At 40.8% G+C, this 24,678-nt stretch overlaps 1 protein-coding gene across 12 annotated transcripts in view; it reads right to left on the bottom strand.

Moving 5' to 3' along the window:
• Ift88 (intraflagellar transport 88) overlaps window positions 1-24,678 on the bottom strand; it is a 101,198-nt gene that overhangs the window by 60,085 nt on the left and 16,435 nt on the right. For 10 of the 12 annotated variants that reach the window (XR_010057818.1, XR_010057816.1, XR_005493725.2 and 7 more), the window contains 11 exons: window positions 23,718-23,774; window positions 22,690-22,743; window positions 22,102-22,165; window positions 21,271-21,340; window positions 20,018-20,108; window positions 17,546-17,650; window positions 15,237-15,339; window positions 14,007-14,121; window positions 12,142-12,373; window positions 9,686-9,756; window positions 4,763-4,849 (listed from right to left, as the gene is read on the bottom strand). Coding sequence is in view for 8 of the 12 variants with exons in the window: in XM_017599687.3 (XP_017455176.1) it covers window positions 4,763-4,849; window positions 9,686-9,756; window positions 12,142-12,373; window positions 14,007-14,121; window positions 15,237-15,339; window positions 17,546-17,650; window positions 20,018-20,108; window positions 21,271-21,340; window positions 22,102-22,165; window positions 22,690-22,743; window positions 23,718-23,774 (1,049 nt within the window). In the remaining 4 variants the exon portion in view is untranslated. Of the gene's footprint in view, window positions 1-4,762; window positions 4,850-9,685; window positions 9,757-12,141; window positions 12,374-14,006; window positions 14,122-15,236; window positions 15,340-17,545; window positions 17,651-18,955; window positions 19,926-20,017; window positions 20,109-21,270; window positions 21,341-22,101; window positions 22,166-22,689; window positions 22,744-23,717; window positions 23,823-24,678 lie in introns of those variants that run through there. The other 2 variants (XM_039093318.2, XM_039093319.2) reach the window with 2 other exon arrangements.

Here is a 24,678-nt window from a genome sequence, read left to right as displayed (position 1 = left end):
TCTCTTGGTCAGAGACCACACCAGATCTAGACCCTTAAGCTATAGAACCCATCTTCATAGTCACATGTACTTTGCAAAGGAGTTTCTATGTAACCATTCTTCGAGCTTTATTGTACACCTAGAACTGGGATGATTGTTGCCTGGAAACTTTTTTCCAAATTGTACTGTATTTAAAGACGCAGACAATAAACTGTCTAGCGTCTGGCTCCTGAAGTTTGATCCAGTCAAGTCGAACAGAACCAAATTTTCCTTCTTCCTTCATAGGAATCGCGTCCCTGCCAGCAGTGGAGTTTGTGGGGATTCCTTCTCCCTGCACTGGTGTGGCCCAGGTTTCAGTGGCTGAAGCGTTCTACAGCAACACTAGTGGCTGAAAACCAACCCATGGCTCCACTGAAATGAGCTTGAACGAACTGGCTTGAATGAACAGAAAGTAGTCTTTGAACCTCGAAACTACTTCCCTTTAACTGAATAATTTTAAATATACAAACATAGAACTCCCCAAGAAGCTAAATTAAACAGAAGGCTTGATTGGCACCTTTCTTACAAATGTCAGTTTAAAATGATATAAACAGAACAGATATCAAATAGCTTAATTTAAATGTTTTATTTAATTTCAAGTCTTCAAAGCTCTCCAAACACTGAACAGCTGTCACGTCTTGAAAAGACTTAATCATCGGCAGCTGGTGACGCGCAGGAACAGAGCAAAGGTGGGAAGTACAGCCGTGACTCACATGGAATGTTTCTCTGCAGACGAACACCAGAGTCCCCTTTCTCCACTCGCACCCATTCCTCAGCCTGTGTTCACTCCCGCTGCCCTCTGCCTCTTATTCCATTTCTTTATTACAGTAAGTGTGTAAAGAATGTCGTCAGACATCCCACCTCTCGCACATGCCAAGCAGGAGCCTTTCTCCCTCTTGGCACTTTCAGCATTGCAGGCTGGGCAAACACAGGAAAAAGGTTCCACTGCATGTGCTCAAACCTGGTCACTGTCCTGAGACACAGCAGTAGAACTCTCCTTGAGTATTCTTGTGCAAACCATCTTCTTCTCAAACTAGCAGAGAACTTCTCTGAAATTCTTCCTTTAACTTCTTACGATTTATACATCTCACTCACCTCCTGGACCTAGGTGTTTTCTAGAAGGCTACAGATTGAGACTTCTGATACATCCATGGCCCAAATCACACTCCAACTTGGAGAGCAATTCAGCTTTGGCATGCAGTGCCCCAAGGACACCAGGCTGCTGTGATCATCCAGCATCACATCCCTGAGGGTCCTGAGCAGCACCCAGGTCCTGCCACTCCCAGCAAGTGAAATCTACAGCTATGTCCTCAGAGATAAGCAACTCCATTTCTGGCTTCTGGACACCCACTGCTCTCTCTATGGTTCTCTTGATAACAGTATAGTCACAGGTGACAGAGGCTACAGCAGAGCCTCCTGGACTTCCTGAATGGGGACAGAACACAGCAATGGATCCCCAAGATGGTGGGCCGATGGCAGGTTCAGAGACATAGGCCCAAAACAGTCATATTTCAATCATAAACTCTAAGGTTACAAAATATTCACCTATATATACACACACATATATTTATATGTATATGTATGTATAAGTATGTATGTATGTATGTATGTACATGTCAATTACTGCCAGATCCTGCAGGGCTTGATTGAGTCCTGGAACCCTGACGGAGGTGGTGAGGATATGAATATGACATACATATATGAGGTGCAGTCCGTCCTATCTCAGTAGGAAGTCCCTGTGGGGACCAGTCTCGGGGATGCAGTGAGCATCAGAGAAGAAAACTGCAGTGGTTTGTCTTCCCACACCCTGACCCACCACTGACTCCCAGGGAAAGCTTGGCCCCTCAGGATGTGCCCACACGAACAATACACATTCACTTAGGACTTCTATTCTTCCTCTGACCTCTACACATTATAAATTTTAAAGATTATATAAGGCATCTATCAAGCCACTAAAATCAAATTTGGGCTTGACTTTCTTCTTATCTGAAATCTAGTCCCCCCCTGCTCCCCCCCAAAAAAAAAGAGAGAAGAGAAAGAGAAAAAAGGCTTTTGAGATAGGCTCTCGTGCAGCCCAGGCTGGCCACAAACTTGTTAAGCCAGTCATACAGCTAAGGATGGCCTTGCTCCTGATTTCTACCTTCCAAATTCTGGGATTACAGGCATCAGCCACCATGTCTGAGATGGCATTTTTTTTAAAATTGGCAGGTCCCATATAAAGGAATGGATTCTTATCTAGATAACAAAAGGAAAATAAAACATAATTTAGGTTGCAAATAAAATCTTAGAGTTCTTTTTTTTTTTTTTTTTGGAGCTGAGAACTGAACCCAGGGCCTTGCGCTTGCTAGGCAAGCGCTCTACCACTGAGCCAAATCCCCAGCCCCTTTAGAGTTCTTTATGATAAAAAATACACAAGGGATTGAGGGGATGGCTCGGGGAAAGCACTGGCTGTTCTTGCAGAGGACCTGGGTTTGATTTCCACCAGCTACATGGTGGCTCACTTCTGTAACTCCAGCTTCAGAAGACCTAAGCTGTCTTCTGACTCTCCCAGCACAGACACACAGACAGTGCACAGACACACATGCTGGCAAACACCCGTACTCATACAATAATAATAAAAAACTAAGAAAAATATAAAAGGACACTGTGCTCTTTGATTAAAATAAGTTTCATATTTTATATTTTAAAATGTTGGGCCAAGATAAAATTATATGAGGGTAAATTTGGAGCACAAGTGACAGAACCTGTGCAGCCCAGCTGTGAGTAAGCGCTCTCCCTAGACTCCTCCCTCATCAGGTTGGTCTACACCACAGTAGACTGAAATGTATCCTTTCATAGATTCCAAAACTGACATGCTCATTTCCCTACGTGTAGCTGTTTATCAACATTTCTTAAGCAAACCTATCTTGTGTTAAATGAGTGGCTATCATCTCACCGCCAAAATATATTCAAGCAAAAGTATTCGCCTTGGCTGGAAGCCAGGGTCCTTTGGGCGAAAGTCTGACTTGAATGATCTGAGAGTAAAGAGTAAGATGAGACATGGGAGTTGGGGGCTTGTGCTCTGAGGGAGGAGATCAAGTGAGTTCAGACCGGACCACTGTAATGGCTAACCTTGGTTGTCGATTTGACTCAGCTGGGATGAACTACAGCCCACGCCATTAGGCACTACTGTGAGAGATTTTCCTGACTGGACTGTTTGAGGACACCCTTTGAGTGGGAGCCCTCATTAAAAGGTGGAGAAGGAGCTTTTGCCTTTTGCTGACTTGCTCTCACTCTCTCTGGCACATTCATTTATCTTGCTTCTCCTGTAACAAAATTAATTTTGAGATGCCAATGTTTACTGAAGATCATCAGCTCTGCTGAAATCCTCAGGACTCTAGTGACAGACTAGGACCGTGAGAACCCCAGCCCCACCCACTGAACAACTGTGAGACCCCCAGCCCCATGGCATGAACGACGACTGGATTTTGGATTCTCAGCCTTTTAGTCACAAGACAGCCATTATTGTCTACCCAGATCACAGCCTGGGTAGTCCCTCTAATAAATCATATAAAAATAATATATTATGTATTATATTAAAGACTTACTTAAATGTGTATTTTTTGGTATATGGGTGTTTTTCTGCATGTATGATTGCATACCAGAAGAGAGCACAGGATACCAAAGAAGTAGTGACAGACTGCAGTTTCAGACAGTTGTGAGCTAGCCAGTGGGTGCTGGGAATTGAACTCAGGACCTCTGGAAGAACAGTCAGTGCTCTTAACTACTGAGCCATCTCTCCAGCTCTCTATATTCTTTTTTCATTCTATCACTTCTGCTCCTTTAGAGGACCCTGACTATAGGGTTGAGAACTACAGAATGAGAGCCTCTCTTAAAAGCAAGAGGGAAGGCGGCAGACAAGCTAGCTGGCTGGCTTAGTGGTACACACCTGTGATCAGAATCTGGGGAGACAGAGGAAGGAAGATCATTCAAGGTCATTCCCAACTACTCAAATTCAAAGGCAGTCAAGGTACAAGAGACTTTGTCTAAAACACACAAAGAAGGAAGAGAATCTCCTAGCCCGGCATGACCTAAGTGTGACGTAACAAAAGCAGTTACAAAGTAAAATTCGAAACTTATTTACAGGAGTGCAGTCACACTAGCGAGCTGGATAAATCCTCAGGGCATCGCTTTGTGATCTAGAAAGGAGAAGACTGAGACAACTACTGTAAATACCTTCAAAAAATAAAATAAAATACTGAAAGCTGACCCATTCTCCACAGTCCCCAAAGAAACAACTGGAGAAAAATAGTGCTCTTGGAAACACACACACACACACACACACACACACACACACACACACACACACACAGAGCAAGTTTGTTTGAGAAGTTCAACGAAGTCTCAGAAATCGAAGAAACACCAAAGAAGGAAAGTAACATGGAAGTCTAAAGTCTGATGGAAATCAACAAACAGATGTAGAGGGAGCAAATTATCAGGGAGTTTATATGATGTTTCCTCAAGTTGAAGAGAAACAAGACTGTGTAGATCTCTATGGAGCTCTTGAATCAAAGACAAGGGAAAAAACAAATTTAAATATGTGGTTCAAGAATTTCAAAGAAAGCTAGGGGAAAAATTATTAAAATCTTTAGAAAACAATGCAGGTTCCATGCAATAGGCTCCTAGTCACCAGCAAACCTACCAGCAAGGGACACCAGTGCCCAAAGGTATAGCCTAGACTCTCATATCTGGATTTTACTCTTACCAGTTATAACCCACAGCAAAGGAGGCTTCGATCACAGGAGCAATGAGTTTTGCAGCTGTCATGATGTATTTTTCTGCCATGGCTTTCCTGTATTATAAACACAAAGGAGTTATATTTAGATATGAGTATAAATTACATAAAAGTAATTTACATTTAATTCTCAACATTTAAGTAGAACGATTATCTATCAAAACTAACACACCACAGAAGCTCAGTAGAGGACAGACAGTCACATAAGAAAGGTGTTCATAAAGGCTAGGAGTGAGCAGGCCTGCCTCCTTGCACTGAGAAGAGAAATGCAGGCGGATCTCTGAGTTCAGGACAGCCTGGGCTATATTGAGAAACCCTTCTCAAAAAAAAAAAATAAACAAAAAACAAAACAAACAAACAAACAGGCAAACAAACAAACAAGCAAAAACGACCGAAAACTAAAACTAAAATGAAAGCAAAGAAAGACCAGGAGTGGTGGTGTATATAATCTTAGCACAAGTGTAGTAGAGGCAGGAGGATCATGAGTTTGAGGTCAGTCAGTCACAGGTCACTCTAGATTACACAGTAAAATCCTGTCCCTCAAAACAAGGGTTAGGGATGCAGCTCAGTATTACAGCCTTGCCCATCATGACTAAACCTGGCTCATTCCCAGAACTACCACTCACACATCCTGAGAGACATGTTTGTAAGTCACACTGAAAACAGCCAGCAAACGCAGCTAGCTATGTGAGTGCCTCCTGGGATACCTGTGTGCCTTTCTTCTGCTGGATGATGCCTCTGACAAGGTAAAGAAGTAATGAAACACAGACAAGTTCCATAGCTATATTTACATAACCGACTTACGAACACGAAAGTGAGCTGTAACCACTATGGAGGAAATAGTGTATAGGCCTGGGCAGGTGATCAGCCGTTACCGTTTGCTTAGCAAGCACAAGGAGGACCTGAGTTGGGTTCCCTAGCACTTACATAAAACGTCAGAAGACACATTCCTGTAATCCAGCACTGGGTGCAGAGAGGTGAGGATCCTAGAGGTTCACCGAGTGGTCACTCCAGCCACTGGCTGAGCCCCAGATTCAGGGGAGAGTGAAAGAGGGTAAGCAACATTGACTTCTGACCTCTACACTTGCACATCCAGGCACCTATGTGTACATGTACACACATGCACACACATAAACCACACACACACAACCCCCCAAAAGAAACTGTTGTTATTGTTGTTATTGTTCTGTTTTGTTTTTTGAGACTAGGTTTCTCTGTGTATCCCTGCCTGATCTTGAACTCACAGGGATCCACCTGTCTTTACCTCCTAAATGATGGGATTAAAGACCTAGACTAGGGCTGGAGAGATGGCTCAGTGGTTAAGAGCACTGACTGTTCTTCCTAGAGGTCCTGAGCTCAATTCCCAGCAACCACATGGTGGCTCACAACCATCTGTAAAGAGATCTGAGGCCCTCTTTGGTGTGTCTGAAGACAGCTACAGTGTACTCACATACATAAATAATTCTTTAAAAAAAGACCTAGACTAGGTCACCACACCCAGCTGCATGTTACGTTTGAAAGTATATATGTATGTGTCTGTCTGTCTGTTATAAAATGCACATTGTCACCATCACTGGAAAACGCCAGTAGTATTCCAAAGGGGATACGCCAGTTTACAATGATAGATGATATTTATCTTAGTCTGCTTTTCTCACATTTATAGACACAGCAGTTTTTAAAATGGACTCAAGGGTAGAGAAGTTCAGTAGTTAAAGAGCACACTCGTTCTCTTCCAGAAGACTGGACTTCAATTCCCAGCATCCACATGGTGGCTTTTAACCCCAGTTCTGTGGGATCTAATGTTCTTTTCTGGATTCTACTGGCAGAGGGCATGTATGTGGTATATACATATGCATGCAGGTAAACACGGATCCACACATATAATAAAAAATATTAAAAGGAAAACCAGTTTATTATTCCATTTATATAAGGTATCTACACTACTGAGATCACAGACAGAATGTAGAACGGTGGTTTCCAGAGAGTAATGTCTGAGTACGCACTGGGAGCTGCTGGGTACTGAGTGTGTGAAAATGAGTAGAGAGCTGGAGATTAGTTACACAGTAACATAAAGGTACTCTATACTATTCATCTGTATACTATCCATCTGTATATGCGAAGCCTTTAATCCTAGCCCTCAGAGACAGAGACAGGCAAGTTTCAGGACAGCCAGGGCTATAGAGAGTCCCTGTATTGAGGGAGGGGAGTAAAGTAAATGTTTCAGTATCAGGCACAGTGACTCACATCTGAACCCCAGAAGGCAGGAAGACCATAAACTCCAGCCCAGCCTGGACTACAGGGTAAGACCTGTCTAAGTAAATACATTTCAGGATGGTATATCTTACATTGTATCTATTCTGTCACAATTAAGAAAACCAAAGGTTGCCCTCTACCATGTAACTTACATATCACATGCTCACTAACTCTTAGACCTTTCAGATGTTTGATGGAGGACAGCCGTGTGAGGAAATGCATTAGAATAGGAAACAAGGTCTGATGTGCTGCTGCTCTCCTACAGTCAGAGTGCTAGACAAGAGACAGTAAAACCCTCAAAATAAGAAAGAAAAAGAAACAGACAGAGACATGTGGCAAAGAGCTCCCAAAACTTTCTGAATTTCCTCCATGCTAGAAGTATGCTTTTTTTCTGACCATGAGTTATGCTAATGAGATGATGTCTCATGGTCCCTAAAAAGGTTCAAAGAAGAATCTGATCACTTGGGAGGGTGGGTTCAGAAGGACCAGGGTTCAAGACCATCCTTACTAACAGAACAAGTTTGAAAACAGCATCTTTTACATGAGACCCTGTCTCAATGGGGATAAAAATGGAGCTGGATTGACAGAAATCAACATATGTGATCAAATGTTTAGAATTTTTAGTCACTCATCCTGTAGTGGTTTGAGTAAGAATGCTCCTAAGAGGCATTTGGATGTATTTGGATGTGGAAATCTTTGAAAGGATTAAAAGAATTAGGAGATGTGGCCTTGTTGAAGAAAGTCACTTGTTGGAGGCCCAAGCTCTCTATCTCTGCCCATGGGTCAGGGTCTGGCTCTCAGCTACTTCTCCAGCACCATGCCCACTTGCCTGCTGCCATGCTCCCCTCACCATGATGGTCTAAACCCCTGAAACCATTAGCAAGCCCTAATTAAACACTCTCCTCATAAGAGTTGCCATGGCCATGCAACAGAACAGTGACTAAGACATATCCCAATGTCTAGAGGAAAGGAGCTGACTGATGCAAAGAGCCATCAGCAATGGCCAGCAACGTAGTCAGTCATGTCTCCCTCCAATGCAGAGCCTTGCATAGGGAGGTCCAGGCTGGTGAACACAAAGGTTGTAATTAGGTGACCCAGGAGAGGACATGGGACCTTACAAGTGTCCCCAGGAGCTCATGCTGTGTCCCTTGCCTCTTGCTTGCTTGTTCCTTAGCTGCATCCTTCACAACAAACTAGCACATAGAAACACAGGGTCTCCCCAAGTTCTGTGCACTTTCAGCAAATTACAGATCCTAAGAAGGGTCGGTTAAAAAACAAAACAAAACAAACAACAACAACAAAAACCCAAAAGAAACCAAACCAAAACTAGACAAAAACCTGTCTCAGAACAGAAGGCCTTGCTTACTGCTGACTGTATTTGGGGATGAAGATGCTTGTGGGACTGAGCCCTTAACTGTGGGGTCTGCATGAACCTGGGTGGAATGAAAAGTGAATTTTTGGCCACTCACTTAATGTCCAGAGACTTGTATAATCTTGGTGTGGAAAAGGCGCATATTTGGTGTTAGAACTAGAAACAGCACATACATACAGACATGCATTCACATGTGCACAGTGCACATGCACAGACACACATGACATGATAGAAGGAGGAGAAGTTATGGAAAAGAAGATAAAGTGTTAATACAATCAAATTTCATTATTCACATGTGTGAAAAATAAAAATAAAGAAGAGAGGGGTTGGGGATTTAGCTCAGTGGTAGAGCGCTTGCCTAGGAAGCACAAGGCCCTGGGTTCGGTCCCCAGCTCCAAAAAAAAGAACCAAAAAAAAAAAAAAATAAAATAAAATAAAATAAAATAAAAAAGAGAAAACAATAAAATAGGAAAGGGGATAACATTTGAAATGTAAAAAAAAAAAAAAAAAGGAATCTGAAAAAAGAACTGAACTTATTTCTAGAAAAAAAAAACAAACAGTAAAATAAATGGTTTTCCTTAAACTTGACATTTAACTGTCAGGCAAGACAAAAATGCATATGACATTTTTTTTTATTTTAAACAAAATAAAGGTAACTAAATTGTAACACAATACCAAATGGACAAAGAAAGAGAATTACAGAGAAATGGTTAAGAATAGCTAATAATACCAGGCCTGGAAAAGTAGGCCTGTAATCTCAGTTTGAGGCAAGAAGATCACAAGTTCAAAGGCAGCCTGGGTTACTGAATAAACCCAAGGGTAGCTTAGTGAACCCACATCAAAATAAAAAGAAAAGGTTAGAGATGTAGTCATGGTAGAGCAGGGGGCCTGGGTTTAACCATCCCACTGCTAAACATACAAAATGACATGAAGAACTGGGCTGTAGGAGACCAGGACTAAGGAAGAAGAGAACCCGTAAGGTGGGGGAATGTGGGTAACAGCTCAGCTCAGGAAACAGATGCAACTAACCTTTGATTTGGTTTGGTTTGGATTTTTTGAAACAGGGCTTCTCTATGTTGCCTGGCTGACCTGGAACTCCTTTTGTAGACCAGGCTAGAATTGAGAGACCCTCCTGCCTCTGCATCCTGAGTGTGGGGTTAAAGGTACTTATCATCACTCCTGACTACTGACAAGCTTTATAAGAATCAATGACAAGGTAGTCATTTTCTAAAATCTAAAGCCATATTAGTTAGTGGCTGAAATGTTACCTTTCACGTTCCATTTGCCTAAGATGGTCATTTTTTATAGCTTCAATCAATAAGTTAGTATGGGGATCATCCTAGAAAAAGAAAATTGAAAATTAAGTCAGAAATAAAAATTAAAAACTTAAGATTTCTAATCAAAGCCCAACAACTAGATGTACATATCACCAGTGCATGCACTCATCTGTGGCCCTTACATGGGCAGAACTTGGTTCTGTGGTTCAATGACTGCCTGTCACACGCTCCCTGGAACGAGTACATATTCTGGACAGCAGATAAAAGGGCCAGGCCAGACAGAACAGTGCCAGTACGCAGCACTGGGGCTGTGTGTATAATATGTGATACTATAAGTTCTAGTTTAAATGCAAGTCTGTTCATGGTTATTCACTACTTATTGTAAACCACACGACTCCCTGTTGAGAATCAGGACAAGGCTGGGGACCATACAGCCTGCTGACACAGTACCAACTTGAGCACAGAAGGCTTGGATGTCAGCACCACCTAGACAAACACCCATGGTCTTTAAATAACACACACCATTTTCCTCAGTATGAAAAGGATGCATAATAACCCATATTTACCCAGCATTCTGTTCCCTGTATACTTTCAACATTTTACATTTGTTGGTCATTCAACCTCACAATTCTATAGGGCGTGTTACTACAGCTGGTCCACCTTAAGGGCCTGAGCAGCGAGGACAGCAAATTCTGAGTGACAGGCCAGGTATCAGGCTTCACAGCCTTCAGTAACTCTTTTCTAGGAACAATAGTACCCCTATATGATATCAGGAAAAACTTATGTCTGGGAGGACAGAGGGAGAGGGGGGCGGCAGGGAAGGGAGAGACGGAGAGACAGAACACTCAGTTAAGTATTTGCTGTGCAAGTTTGAGGGTCCAGGTCAGACTCCTGGCACCCATGTAAGAATCACAGTGTTGGGGAAGTAGAGCCAGGAATGATCCTTGAGGCTTGCTGCCCAGCCAGTCTTGCTGTATCAGTAAGTTCCAGGTTTTGAGACCTTATTGTCTCAAAAACTATGGTAGAGAGCTACTGGGTAAGATACCCATTATTAACTTCTGGCCTTCATATCATAGGTATACACACGTATACATATATACATACATAGAGAGAGAGAGAGGAGGGGGGAGGGAGGGAGAAAGGAGAGTGAATTTTGAGGCTAACCTGGGCTACATGATGAGTTCCAGGTTACCTAAATTTAAGAGACACTCATAAACAACAGAGTTCAATTCTATTAAGTTGAAAAAATACCACTTTGACCTATAAATAAAGGAAATTTCATGTAGTTTGACTTAATGTAATAGAATGGAAACAATTTACACATAAATATTTGGGAAATTTCTTCAAAGTATTAAGAAAAAAGAAGAGGAAGAGGAGAAAGAAGAAGAAGAAGCAACGGCATCCAACTGCTCATAAACTAATGTTTCTATTTTGGTGTATTTCTACCAGTTTCTCATGCGTAAAATACAGGCCTGTACCTCTTAATATTATATAATATTCCCTCTTTAAGGTCTTTAAGAATAAGACTTTTCAGAGGCCAAGGGTGTATAGGATGTAGTTCAGTGGTAGAATGCTTCTTGTGATCCATGAAGCCCTGAGTTTGAACTCCAAGACTATTTAAGACTGGAGATAGAGGCATATGCTTATAATCTTAGCATTCAGGAAGTAAAGGCAGGATCAGAAATTCAAAACCACCCCTAGCTACAGAGCAAGTTTGAGGCTAGCCTGGGCTAATAAGATCCTATGTCAAACAAAACAAAACAAGAATTTGTGGTTCCATGGTAGATGGGTGGGGTATATAGCTCAGTGGTAGAGCATGTGTAAGGCTTTAGTGTCAACCTTTAGTACTACTGCTCTAGTTTGCTTCTTACTGTTCTGATAAAAACACTGACCAAACCAACGTTAAGGTATGGAAAGTTTTATTTAGCTTGAAGGTTTCAGTCCATCATTGATGGAATCCAGGGCAGGGCCTTCAGGCAGGAGCCTGGCATCAAGGAACAGAAGCAGAGGCCACGAAGAGTGCTCCAGGGGTGGCACTGACCACATTGATCTGGGCCTCCTATCAAACCTGAATCAAGAAAATGCCTCACAGCCCCGCCTACAGGCCAACCTGATGGAAACAGGTTCTCGGCAGAGGGTCCCTCTTCCCAGGTGGCTCCAGTTGGGTCAAGCTGACAAAAACTAATCAGGAAAAAGTTCCACAGTCACATGGTCTAGGTATAGTCAAATATTACTTTTTAATGATTCTTTTTTAAAAAGTTTTGACTAAAATTGTGTGGTCTGTTTTAACCGTATTGCTAGTTCTATTTCAACAGTCCCATTCTCAACTCAGTTTAAATAGCAAATGAACTATATCAACGACCCTCAGGAAATTCCAATTAGCTCATTTACAGAAACGGACAGACAGACAAGCAGGAGATGCTGTTAACTCTCATTTCCATACTCACACTGGGGGAGATATATTTATCGTCTTCGTCAATTTCCAACGGAACAGCAATTAACTTTTGGAATGCCTTCTTCATTTTCTCTCGATCTCCAATGGCGAAGCAGCTGAGAATGAGGTTGAAGCCTGCCTTCAGGCTTGGGGCCATGCTCATGATGTGCTCGAATGAGTTGATGGCGTCTGAGTACTGACCGGTCTTTATAAACGTGATCCCGATGTTCTGCATTATTTTAATCCTAAACAAGGAGAAACATCGATCAGCCTGAACAGTGGAAATCCCTGCTACGATGCTCGGCTGCACCTCTCTGTCTTTTTCTCATTTTACTCTTTAACTTCTAAAAGCTTTTTAATAGTGTCACAGGAGATCACAAAATTTAGTGATTACTGCCGTATTTACACATGTGGGACAATCACCACATATTACTCTAGGAAGAAAACCTTTGTCCCCATCCTTACAGTGAGCGCTAGGCAGCCACTAGTCTACTTTCTGTCTCTGCCTTTCCTAGTTATTGCCTATAAATAGAATTCTATGAAGTGTCGGGTTTCATTCCCTGACACAATCCTGAGGTTCCTCTATACTGTAGTGTTGGTGATTCACCATCTTTAAAAAAATCACTAAATAGTATTGTATAGTGTAGATATAGTATACTTTATTTTATTTTTTGAGACAGAGTCTCAATATGTAGCCCTGGCTAGTTTGGTGGCTTGGGACTCTATGTAGACCAGGCAGGCCTTGGACTCAGAGTACTGGAATGAAAGCTATGTGCTACCACACCTGGCCTTACCATATCTTCTTATCCACTGCCTACCTGGTGGAATTTTAGGTTACTTCCACTGTTTTGATACTATGATTAATGTTACTATGCATATGTACATATAAATCTTTGAAATTGTGTAAATTTTTATTTCCTCTAGGTATATGACTAAGAATAGAATTGTTGGCCGTATGGTAAATGTTTACCTTTTAAGATCAGCCTGTCTTCCAAGTAACTGTACCATTTCACATATCCAATGCATGGGATTTCTAACTTATCAGCATCTCCATCAATACCTGTCCTTTTGCGTCATTTCTAGTGGATATGATCCCACCTCATTTCCAAGTGAATCTGAACAGAATCTCACTGTTTAGCAGACTGCATCAGGATCAATCATCCCATGAATGGAACCCTCCTCAAGTTCTTCCTTTGAGCAGTCCTCAGTAGCTACCGCCTTGGCTACATTGCTGCTGCGCACACCGCCTCAGCTATGGTAAAGCATGTAATGTGTGCCCCCAGATTACGTTTCCCTGACATGCTCAAATTCTTGGCCTTACCTGAGTTAAGGGTACTTCTAGAGTATCATGTAAGTTAGGTGACACTTGCTGAAAAGTAGTATTTAAAGGGACTATCACAAATTAAATGTCCTAGAGAACACTAAACCAACAAATACAGTTTTTGTTCTTGAATATTGCAGGAGTAGAAAACATCCTGACTTCTCCACCTTTTACATTCCACAGTGATCATTTAGGCTCATGGTCTCAAACAGCAGGAAGAGTATGCCCGTGGGTCTTGGTTTCTAGCCTTGCACTGTAGTCTGCTGTGCTGTCAGGACTGTGGTTATGGCTTTGTTAATGTTAAGCTGTATATATTACTAATGGCTGCACTGTTAGCTTAGTTTTATTTTACTTGATCATATAGTATTCCTTTAACCTTGAATTTGCCATTACGTAGATGTGTGCAAATTGTCATCACAAGTGAATAGAGCAAAATACCACATCATGTTTCATTTATTCCTCTAAACACTTCAAAATGCTCACCCCAACGACAGCAAACCACCTCATCTTGTTTTTGAAGAGTTACTTAAAAGTTAGACACCATGTTTCACACTTACCTCATTTCTTTATGGACACTTGGGATCTGATCTAAGGCCATTCGGTAGAATTTAATAGCTTTGGAATAATTCCTCTGCTTTAAATAAATATTTCCCATATTCACTTTCAGTCTTCCTAATTAAAAAAAAAAAGAGTATAAACATTTTCATGTTTGTACTTTTCCTATGATAATATAGATAATCTTAGCCTATATTCTTTAAAGCTTTTTTTCAAGTTAGGAAGCTTTAAATGTTTTAAAATTTATTATGTATGTGTGTGCAGGTATAAAGGCCATGGAACATATGTGGAGGTCAGAGGAAAATTTATGGGAGTTGGTTCTCTCCTGCCACTTTCTAGGATCTGGGACTAAACTTAGGTCATTAGTCATATGTACAGAGTGTTTACCCACTGAACCATCTCACGGGCCCAGTTATGAAGTTTAATACATAAAATTCTAACATCAAAACAGTACGCCACTGACTTAACATGACTAGACAACTGTCTCTATTACAAACTCAAGTGCACTGTGCTAAGGAAAGCATGAGACAGGAGAGACACTGGTATAAGCACTTGCTGTGTATGCCTGAGGGCTGATTCCAACTTGGAATGCATAGAGGAAGAAGAGATTCCAGTGAGCTGTACTCTGTCCCCTCAAGAACAGCATCACATGCATGCATTTGTATTTACACACATATACACCACAGACCTTTTAAAAAGGGATGTGAGTCATTTGTAAATTACTCAGTAATGCTACATAAATTTAATGTTATTAGAAACTCTAATAAACCTTAATATTACAACAAAAATGATATAATATATACACCCATCTCGAGAACATAGTCACAGAAGGAAAGAAGCACCACGCTTCCTCCTTCTGATGATGATGGAATAAATGTTATTTTTTGAGTCAGGGTCTCATTATGTACCCCTGGCTGTTCTAGAGCTTCCTATGTAGACCAGGTGGCCTTGAACTCAGAGATTCTCCTGCCGCTGCCTCTGATGCTGGGATTACAGGCATGTACCACCTCGTCCAGCGCAGAATATATTTTTTGTTTAGCATTAGGCAGTTAATTTCATGCCAACTGCATTTCTTCCTATATTCATATGGATTTTCACACATAGTATCTTTAAGCAGGACATCACATCATAAATATAAATTTACTTAATAGATCACCTTATTATAAAAAAGCATAGTGAAGAAACATAATTAACACTATAAAAGAGCTACATATCTATCTATAGACACCCACCTGCATTGCTAAACATCTTATTTTTCACTATAACTTGGTATGTGTTTAGTGCTTCTGCATACATTTCATTAGCAGAATACTGACTTGCCAAGTTGAAAAGAACCTAGGAAAGAAACATTATAAAAAACACATAATAACCATTCTAGGCCCCATACACTTGCAATCATTCCAAAGTTAAAACACCTGCTGGGCAGTGGCGTGCACACCTTTAATCCTATCACTCAGGAGGCAGAAGCAGATCTCTGTGACTTGAGGCCAGCCTGATCTACAGAGGGAGTTCCAGGACAGCCAGAGGAATACAGAGAAACCCAGTCTCAAAGACAAAAAACAAAAAACAAAACAAAAAAGCACCAATAAAAACCCACTTGAACAAAGCTACTGTCTCAAGCTACTCAGTCAACCATGTCCAACTACTCTGCACAAGGAAACAGATGACGGAGAGCTGTCCTCTAACTTCACTCAACTTTCTATGTATGTTTGTTTCGTTTGCACAGTACCTGTCATTCAATAATCTTGAGAAGGCCCACAAAGAACAAATGTGCACTGCTAGTGTTAATGGCAGAAAAAGAATAGTCAAGAAAAGGACTATTTTGTCACTTTATAAATAGAAATGAAATATCATGTAGAATAGCCCAAACAGTAAAGTGAATCAGAAGAGTTTGTATAACACCATCTTTTTCTGAGTGAGGCAGGCTCTCACTATGTAGCCCAGGCTGACCTGGAATTTGATATGTAGACTAGAATAGCCGTCAGCTTCCAGAGATCTGCCTGCCTTGGCCTCCTGAGTGCTGGAACTGATGGCATGTGCCTTGATATATTTCAGATGTTTCCTTTTCCATTTCTTTAGCATGTGAGACTCTTTAAACAGCAATGTAAATATCAAACAAGCATCTTTTCAGCATAAACACACTTTGTGGAAATCAAAGACATTGGTTTTCCCACTGTCTTCATATAGTCTCTGACTCAAAAATCTACATTAGCATCTCTCTAAGACAACCCTGGGTAGCATAAACATTAACAATGCTTGTAAACAGAGGTAAACAGACCATGAAATTAACTAAGACAAGAAAGGACTGGGAATGCAGTTCACGATGAGATGCTTACCTGGCACTCATGAGGCCCTAGGCTCAATTCCCATCACAGAAACAAAAACAATTAACTGAATGACTAATTAAACAAAAGAGTTCCTATGCAAGCCACAAACAAAAATGTCTTGCAAACGACATAAATTAGCCCAATTCTGAATACAGAAGAAACAATCAAATTGTAAAAAATAAAACTGGGCAAAACCAAAAATACCAGGAGAAGCAAAGGAAAGGAAGGGAAGGGCTGCTCAACGGGTACAACATTACAGTTATAGTGAGAAGTTAGGAGTAGCTAGGCATCATGGCACATGCTATAATCCTATCCCGTAGGAGGCTGAGGCAGGAGGATTAAATTTGAGGTCAGTCTGAGTTGTGTATTAAGAAAGAGTCTCAACAAAATAAAGTTGCAGTGTTATTTTGTATCAAGAGAACCAAAAATAATAATAATATACTACGTATCTTTAAATGCTATAAGAAAGGAATGCGAATGCTTTTATAATAAATGATCAATGTCTGAGAACATAGATATACTTAATCTCATATAAGCATTAAACGATGTATACATCTGTCAAACTGTCACATGGTACCTGTGGTAGTTTACACAAGAATGGCCCGCCCTTATCTATTTGAATGCTTGGTCGGCAATTGGTGGAACTGTTTAGGAAGGATTAGGAGACGTGGCTTTGTTGGAAGAGGTGTGTCACTGGGGGTGGGTTATAAGGTTAAAAAACTCACAAGCTCACCTCTCTTCACAGTCAGCTAAGTTCTCTTGCGCGCTCTCTCTCTCTCTCTCTCTCTCTCTCTCTCTCTCCCCTCCCCCCTTACTCTCTCCCACTTGTGGTTGCTGTCTCAACAAGAAGACTTAGCTACTTTCCAGTTCCGTTCCTGCTTGCCTGCTGCTATGCTTCCCACCATGATGGTCATCCTCTAAAACTGGCCCAGATTAAAAGCTTTCTTTTATAAGTTTCCTCGGTCATGGTGTTTTGCCACAGTAACAGAAAAGTAAGTGAGACAGTACCCCATAAGTCTGTATCAATTTTATGATTTGGTGAAAAAGAAAATCCTTTCCCAAAGGCTCCAAGAGGGCTGGAGATGAATGTATAGAGCACTTGACTAGCATGTACAATACCTGGGTTTGACCCTTAACATTAGAGAAAGAAACAACCACACAAGGACGAGGAGACCTGGTAAGCACGCAGGCCTAGCAGGCACGCCAACACTTACGGAGTAGGTTAGGTCCAAGTTGATATTTTCTGGACTTGTGACTTGCTCTCGTTGTCTCACCAGGACTCTCTCTTTTCTTCCTGCATCTTTTGCCTTCTCTAAGGCCTGAAATCAGACTTATACTTGTTAAGACAGGTCTGCATTCGCCAGCATTTATGCATCTGTATGATGCACCCTGAATGCACACCCCACACATCAGATTCCTCTGAATGCCCTTGCAGCCTCGTACAAAATTCCCCAGAACACTGTTTAAACTGGAGGCTTAGAACTGCCTGTGAGGTCTTGTGAGAAAGGGTATATTTACTGCAAGTTAGCATTGTACCACACACTGCATGCCACCCTTTGGACTTCATCATGCCTATGTAACCTTTTCCCTACCAGTTCCTGAATGTTTGGAAACTTTTATTCAATCTTTTTTTTTTTTTTTTTTTTTTGGTTCTTTTTTTCGGAGCTGGGGACCGAACCCCGGGCCTTGCGCTTCCTAGGTAAGCGCTCTACCACTGAGCTAAATCCCCAGCCCCACTTTTATTCAATCTTAAAATGCAAAGATTTGGATAAATTTTGTTTGACTTTGGAGATGCTTAAAATTAACAAGCTAAAAGATAATTATGGCCCAATATTACAGAGAATGTTTAGCTTGGATCCCAGCATACTCACAGTGCTGTGGACCCTTTGTTGATCTCCACAAAGAAATATAATAAAAAGCTTAAGTCCTGGAACATGGTACTTGCATGGTCTGAGGTTCAAAGTAATGTAACAAACCAAACTAAAAGAAAAGATTTAGCAGCCAGGAGTTGGTGGTGTGATCTTTAGTCCCAGCACTATGGAGGCAGAGGCAGGAAGATTTCTGGGAGTTTGAGGCCAGCCTAGTCTATATAGTGAGTTCCAAAAAAGCCAAGACCATGCAGAAGAAGCAAGCAAGCAAGTAAAAACAAACAAACAAACAAACAACAACAAACAAAACAAAACAGGCCTGGTGGCACAGTAGTTGTGTGGTAAGCTCACAAGTTCAAGGCCAACCCAGGCACTCAAAATAAAAATGTAAAGTCTACTGTGGATACAGTTCCATGGTAGAAAGGGCTTAGCTAGCATGCACAAAGCCAAGGAAAGGAAGGGAAGGAGAGGTTTATGTTAAAATGTGGTAATATTTTATATTCTGAAAATATCTCTTACAACCTAAGAGACTGGAATTTTTGCTGGACCTCACAGCCAGAGTTAATGAGAGACCTTAAGTCATCCTGGCCGCCATTGTGCCAGCCCCATGGGTCTCAGTGAGGTGAGTGACTCCAGGATGGGAGACAAGCCAATTTGGGAGCAGATTGGATCCAGCTTTATTCAGAATTACTATCCATTATTTGATAACGACAGAACCCAACTAGGAGCAATTTACATTGGTGCATCATGCCTTACGTGGGAAGGACAGCAATTCCAGGGCAAAGCTGCCATTGTGGAGAAGTTATCTAGTCTTCCGTTCCAGAAAATTCAGCATAGTATCATGGCACAGCAGTATCAGCCTACACCAGATAGCTGCATCATCAGCATGGTTGTAGGCCAGCTCAAGGCTGATGAAGATCCCATCATGGGTTTCCACCAGATGTTTCTATTAAAGAACATCAATGATGCTTGGGTTTGCACCAATGACATGTTCAGGCTTGCCCTGCACAACTCCAGCTGACCTCCTCCTGGCCAGATAGTCACGCTGTTTCCTCCTCCCTCTTCCCAATCCTATCTCCTCCAGATGCTCCAAATATCATACACAAATGAGCAGGGCTGAGGTGGAGTGGGTGCAGTGTGCATCTGTCACCATGGTATTGTGCATGATGTTGGGATGCTAGACAGTTGTATCTGACAGGAAAAGTTTGTGTTGTAGCAGCACATGCATTGGAAAGACTTAAGTAATGCAAAACATTGTCGGTTTTTGGGGGGCAGGGGGCAGGGCGGCAGGGGGCAGGGGGGGCAGAGAGAAAGGCAGGCAGATTTTTGTGAATTCGAAGTCAGCCTGGTCTATAAAGTGGGTTCCAGGACAACTAAGGCTAAACAGAGGAACCCTGTCTCAAGGGGAAAGAAAAGAAGGTGTGTTTGGCATGATGGCTCAGGAGTTAAGAGCACTTGCTACTATTTCAGAGGTCTAGGGTTTGGATCCCAGCAACCACATGGCAGCTCAGTCTGTAATTCCTGTTCCAAGGGATCCAACATGCTTTTCTGGTCTTCACAGATTCTGCACACATGTGATAAACATACACACATAAAGGCAAAACATTCATACACATAAAATATAAATACACCTTAAAAAGGTATGTCAAAATTATATAATCATCCAATTGTGATATAAGAATTTGTAAGGCAAAATTCTCAAAATAATTACCTTACTCAAACAAACAAAAAAAAATCAAACGTATATGAATATTTAAAAGTAGATACAGACATCTGCATATATTTTACTATCTGAGTTCTCCTAGTTTACCGACTTACCAGTTTTAAGTCTCCACAACTGTTGGCAATACAGCTTTCTTCCACCAACTCATTTACTTTCTTCTCTAACTGTCTAATCTTTTCTTCTGGACTGTTGAAGAGAGAGTATGATTTAAATCATCCAACCACTAAAATCTATATCACAAGTTACTTTCTAACATTGCCTATTAAATGCTATTACACTTTAAAAATAGATTTCAAATAAGGATATATGTAGAATTGCTTTTTTTAAAAAAAACCATACTATTGTGCTTAATAATTATATTAGAGAATTATTAATAATAAATAAACATTAAAATAAAATGAAATCTATTTAGTGTCAAGTGTAATAATCCCACATAGAACTAAATGCTCTAACAATTCCACTTACTTCTCATAAAACGCTTGATGTGAGAACTATAATTATATTTTACTGAAAAAGTGAATTAGATTAGAAAGTTCTGCGGAGAACACAAAACCAGTAAGTAGTGGAGGGCAGACATAGACCAGTCAGGCAGGCGGGACCACCGCAGCTGCATTGTTGCTCCAGGCAGAAGAGGCTAGTTTCTGAGATCCCGTGAAGAAGAAAACTTCCCCTATAGCTAGGAAAACTAAAGCTCATAAAAGAGATTTAAAATTATTTATGAACATAAAAGTGTTGTAAAGAAAATTTCTAAACAAGTGCCAGTTTTAAAAAAAAAAAACTAGGCTCCAGGGCCCCACATAGTAGCACGGGCCTTACTGCCAGAACCTGGGCAGCAAAGGAAGCATACCTCTGACTTGGAAGCCATCCCAGTGTACATAGAGCATTCCAGGCCAGACAAGGCTGCATAGTGAGACCCTGCCTCGCAAACGCACAGGCACACACACAGGTGCCAAAGCAGCCACATTTGAAAATAATGTTAATGTTGATTTGCTACCATTTTCTTCCAGGGAAATCGTGTAACTCTTAATGTACACTGATAACTAAATAAAATCCCACTGAAGTTACACTACTAAATTTTCCTTTGAAAATATATTCTTTCAAAATAACATAACATTCATAATCCTGTTTGGCCTTGAAGAGAAACACTGTTCACAAAAAATTAGACCACAACTTCAGTCAGCTAACAGTTCATGGATTGCATGACTTCACATGACTATCCCTAGATCTTTAATCCTTTCCTAAGTCCAAGATCTGGGGATGAAGTTTCATCAGTCACTGCTCACACAAGCTAACATCATGTATCTAGGAAGACAACAGAAACTGTGCGGCAGCACAGAGCCTTGCCTACCTGTCTTCATTTTTGGCTTCCAAAGGAGGAGCAGGGCCCCTAGACTGACCAAGGGGGTCAAATGCAGAGCCTGAGACACAAGCCAAGAGTTTCAGTTTATGATCCAGCAAAGTTGAAGAGATCTTGTACATATTAAGTTACCATTGATTAAACAGTGTAGGCACAATAGGTAAGACAGCTAGTACACCTGTACCTACACACTTATATAAAAAATTGTGTGGGAATTGTTGGGATTTTTAACAAACATGAAACTATAAATGAAACTTACAGATTAACAAACAAAAACAAAATAAATTATTCCCTCAGTATTCACTTTCTTTCTTCAGAGATCTGTATTTCTGTGAATTCTAAAATTATCAAGCATGTAAGGGATAATCTGGAATTAGCTTTATCATTTTTATTCATGTAATAAACATTAATTTTGTTGGTTTTATTTTTAATTATTTAGCTTACATATTCAAATAATATTTTCACCTCTCATTTTTAGGATCAAGTTCTAACTTACACAAACCATATTCTAAGTGCATAGCTCAACATAACACATGATGTAACCACCACCCCAGCCGAGCTGTAGCACAACTGCACCAGCCATTTCCTCTTAGTCATCTGTAGAGCAGGTTCTCCCAGGCTAGACAATAGGTGGCACACCTTTCTTAGCCTCCCAAGTGCTGGGGTTACAGGTGTGAACCATCACAGCCAGCTTAACCCTTTTCTGTCTTAGTGGATTCCTCTAAAATCATGGTGTGTCTTACAATCAAGGCATGCTTGGCTATATTTAAAACGGAAATGATCTGCGTATACATGGGGTGAGTTCTGGAGGAATGCACCAACCTCGCAAAGCTGCCTTGGAAAAGCCAGCTGCTCTCACCGCCGTCATCGGTCGAGCAACTCCATCCTTCAAAGAGCAAGAATCATTTCAACTTATTCTTGAATGAGAACTATACCTACCAACAACTCTGCATAACACACATCCTACTTTAGCCCTGACTTAATAGCCATCCCCTCGTGTCTTACTTCTGCATCCTTATGCAACCCGACTCTTCCTCTGTCCCCTCTAACAGTTATTCTCTTGGCTTGAAAAGAACAAACTAATTAGCTTATGTGTCAGCTACTCCTGCACTTCTGGCTGGTTTCCCATCCGCCACAAGAGAATGCACAGAGATTGCAATGGTAGCTCAGGAGAACAAGTTCCAGCTACTTCAGAAGGGCACAGCATCTCTATGACAACTTCAACAGCCTCTCACTCGGGACTGGAGCATACTAATCCAAGAAAGCATACTTCTGAAAATTCAAAACCCACAATGAAAAGGTGTTACTATATAAGTAATAACTTTGTTAAAATACAACAAGAGGAAAAATCTTTCATAATAAACTCTACATCACAAGACAGACACAAATAAACCACAGGAGCAGACTGACCTGAATAGTCCCTGTCATCGGCCTTCCCATTGATGATGTCAGGGATGTCTTGGACTAATAAGCAGAAAAACAAGTTAAACACATTCCTAAAATAGCTACTTGCAACTTTACAGATAAAACTGTAGGCATCTCTTATTTTTTTCTTCTATCTATCCATAAGCACAAACAAACAAACAAAAATGTTCTATTTGTCACCTAATAGTGTGGTATCAATTTACAAAGCTCTTATCATTTGTAAATCAAGTTCTATTGGACTCCGGCATCTATCTATACTCGGTCTGTGACTGTATTACAAACACCATTGCATGGACAGTTGTGACAAAGACCATTTGATCTGCAAATCTGAAAATATCTGTCCCTTCTTGCTTCTGACTATGACGCAGGACCAAATGCAAACATACCCTCATGCTGATCTCCTTACAGTGTAAAGCAGTGCCATGAAGGCAAACGCTCTGGACCTCTGGGGCTCTGAAGCCATTTTGCTGACCGTGGAGTGCATGGTCATAAAGATTTTAAGTTACTCTGCCTCAGTCTTTCATTCTTCTACCATTTCTTTCTTATTTTATGTAAGCCAAAACATATTTTGGAAAGTTAAATAGGGTTAAAAGGACTGTTACTCTAGGGAGTTTAGAGATTATTTTCCCCAAAGGGTCAATAAAATAAAACTCAGATATACACTTTCTTAAATTTCATATCTTCATCTATTAAATGGTTAAGTTCTTATAAACACTATTATGCTTATCTAACATCTAATTCATGTAGAACTCAAGAATAGGATATATATATCAGAGTCGGTTATATTATGTAGAAAACAGGAATCAATCAGCAAATAAGGTCTACAAATAGAAAAGAATAAGATATAGTTATAAATAAATCAAACTTCCTGAACTAGCTAAAGCTATTGCTCACATTAGACTGTTTATATACAGGATTATGGATTGACACAGTACAAGTTATTTAGAACTGTCTTGTATGAACTTACATATATTTAAGAAGCACCTTAATGTTTTAGGCTTAGAAGAACCTACCCCATATCCAGTAGCTATGGGTCTGCTGACAGCTGTGCTTGGTATCTTTGCAGTTACCTTGGGGAGGAAAGAGCATCCTTAGCAGGACTCAGATTGTGCTACACACTAGGAAATGCAAAGAGAATCATCACTAAGGAAGTCTGCTGTAGTCAGTGGTCCTCCCCAGGAAAGAGCACACTAACTGGTTATCCGGTGCCAAATGGCTACACATGCAAATAGCATTATACAGACAGAGCAGGTTCTATATAGAAATACATATGTATATACATATATGTGCATGCAATAACAATGAGTGAAAAAGAGCCCATGAACTTGAAGGAGAGTGGGGTAGGGTAGATGGGAGGCTTTGGAGGGAAGGGAACAGAGAAATGTTTTAATTATAATCTCAAAGAAAGAAAGATGTCATACTTAGAATTTATTGCTTAAACACTAGGGAGTGCAGTTATTGAAAGTGCTGAGGAAGAGACTCAGTTTGGAATTCATTTTAAAGGGAAGGGACTTAGGAACGACTTGAGGCCCTAATAAGCAAGCCCAGTCTTCATGCTTGTGTCTACCACTCATTCAATGCATGCTGCATACTTGGTACCACCAGCCACAGACCCCAGTAACAGACCCTGGCTTTGGAGTCTGCGGGACTTGAACCCCAGTTCTCCCTCAACTATGTTTAAATCTTTGAGCCCAAATTTCATCAACTTTTAAGTAAAAAAGACGCTGCATGCAAAGGTTACAAATTACATTTCATACAATAGGAACTAGAATCAAAAGAGAGCACGTAAAAGTGTCCTGAACATATTAGCTGTTCGTCATTCAGAAAGGAATTCTACTTCTTGCTATACTAGACTCTGGCTTTACAATTCCTCCCCACTGAGAACAACTAAAGGACTGAGACAAAAATGTTTGTTAAAAAAACAAGTTAGGGTTGGTGAGACGGCTCAGTGTGTAAAACCACTTGTCAGGCAAA

Source organism: Rattus norvegicus, chromosome 15, assembly GCF_036323735.1.
Source record: "Rattus norvegicus strain BN/NHsdMcwi chromosome 15, GRCr8, whole genome shotgun sequence".
NCBI lineage: Eukaryota > Metazoa > Chordata > Mammalia > Rodentia > Muridae > Rattus > Rattus norvegicus.
This window is presented reverse-complemented; position numbering and strand designations above follow the sequence as displayed.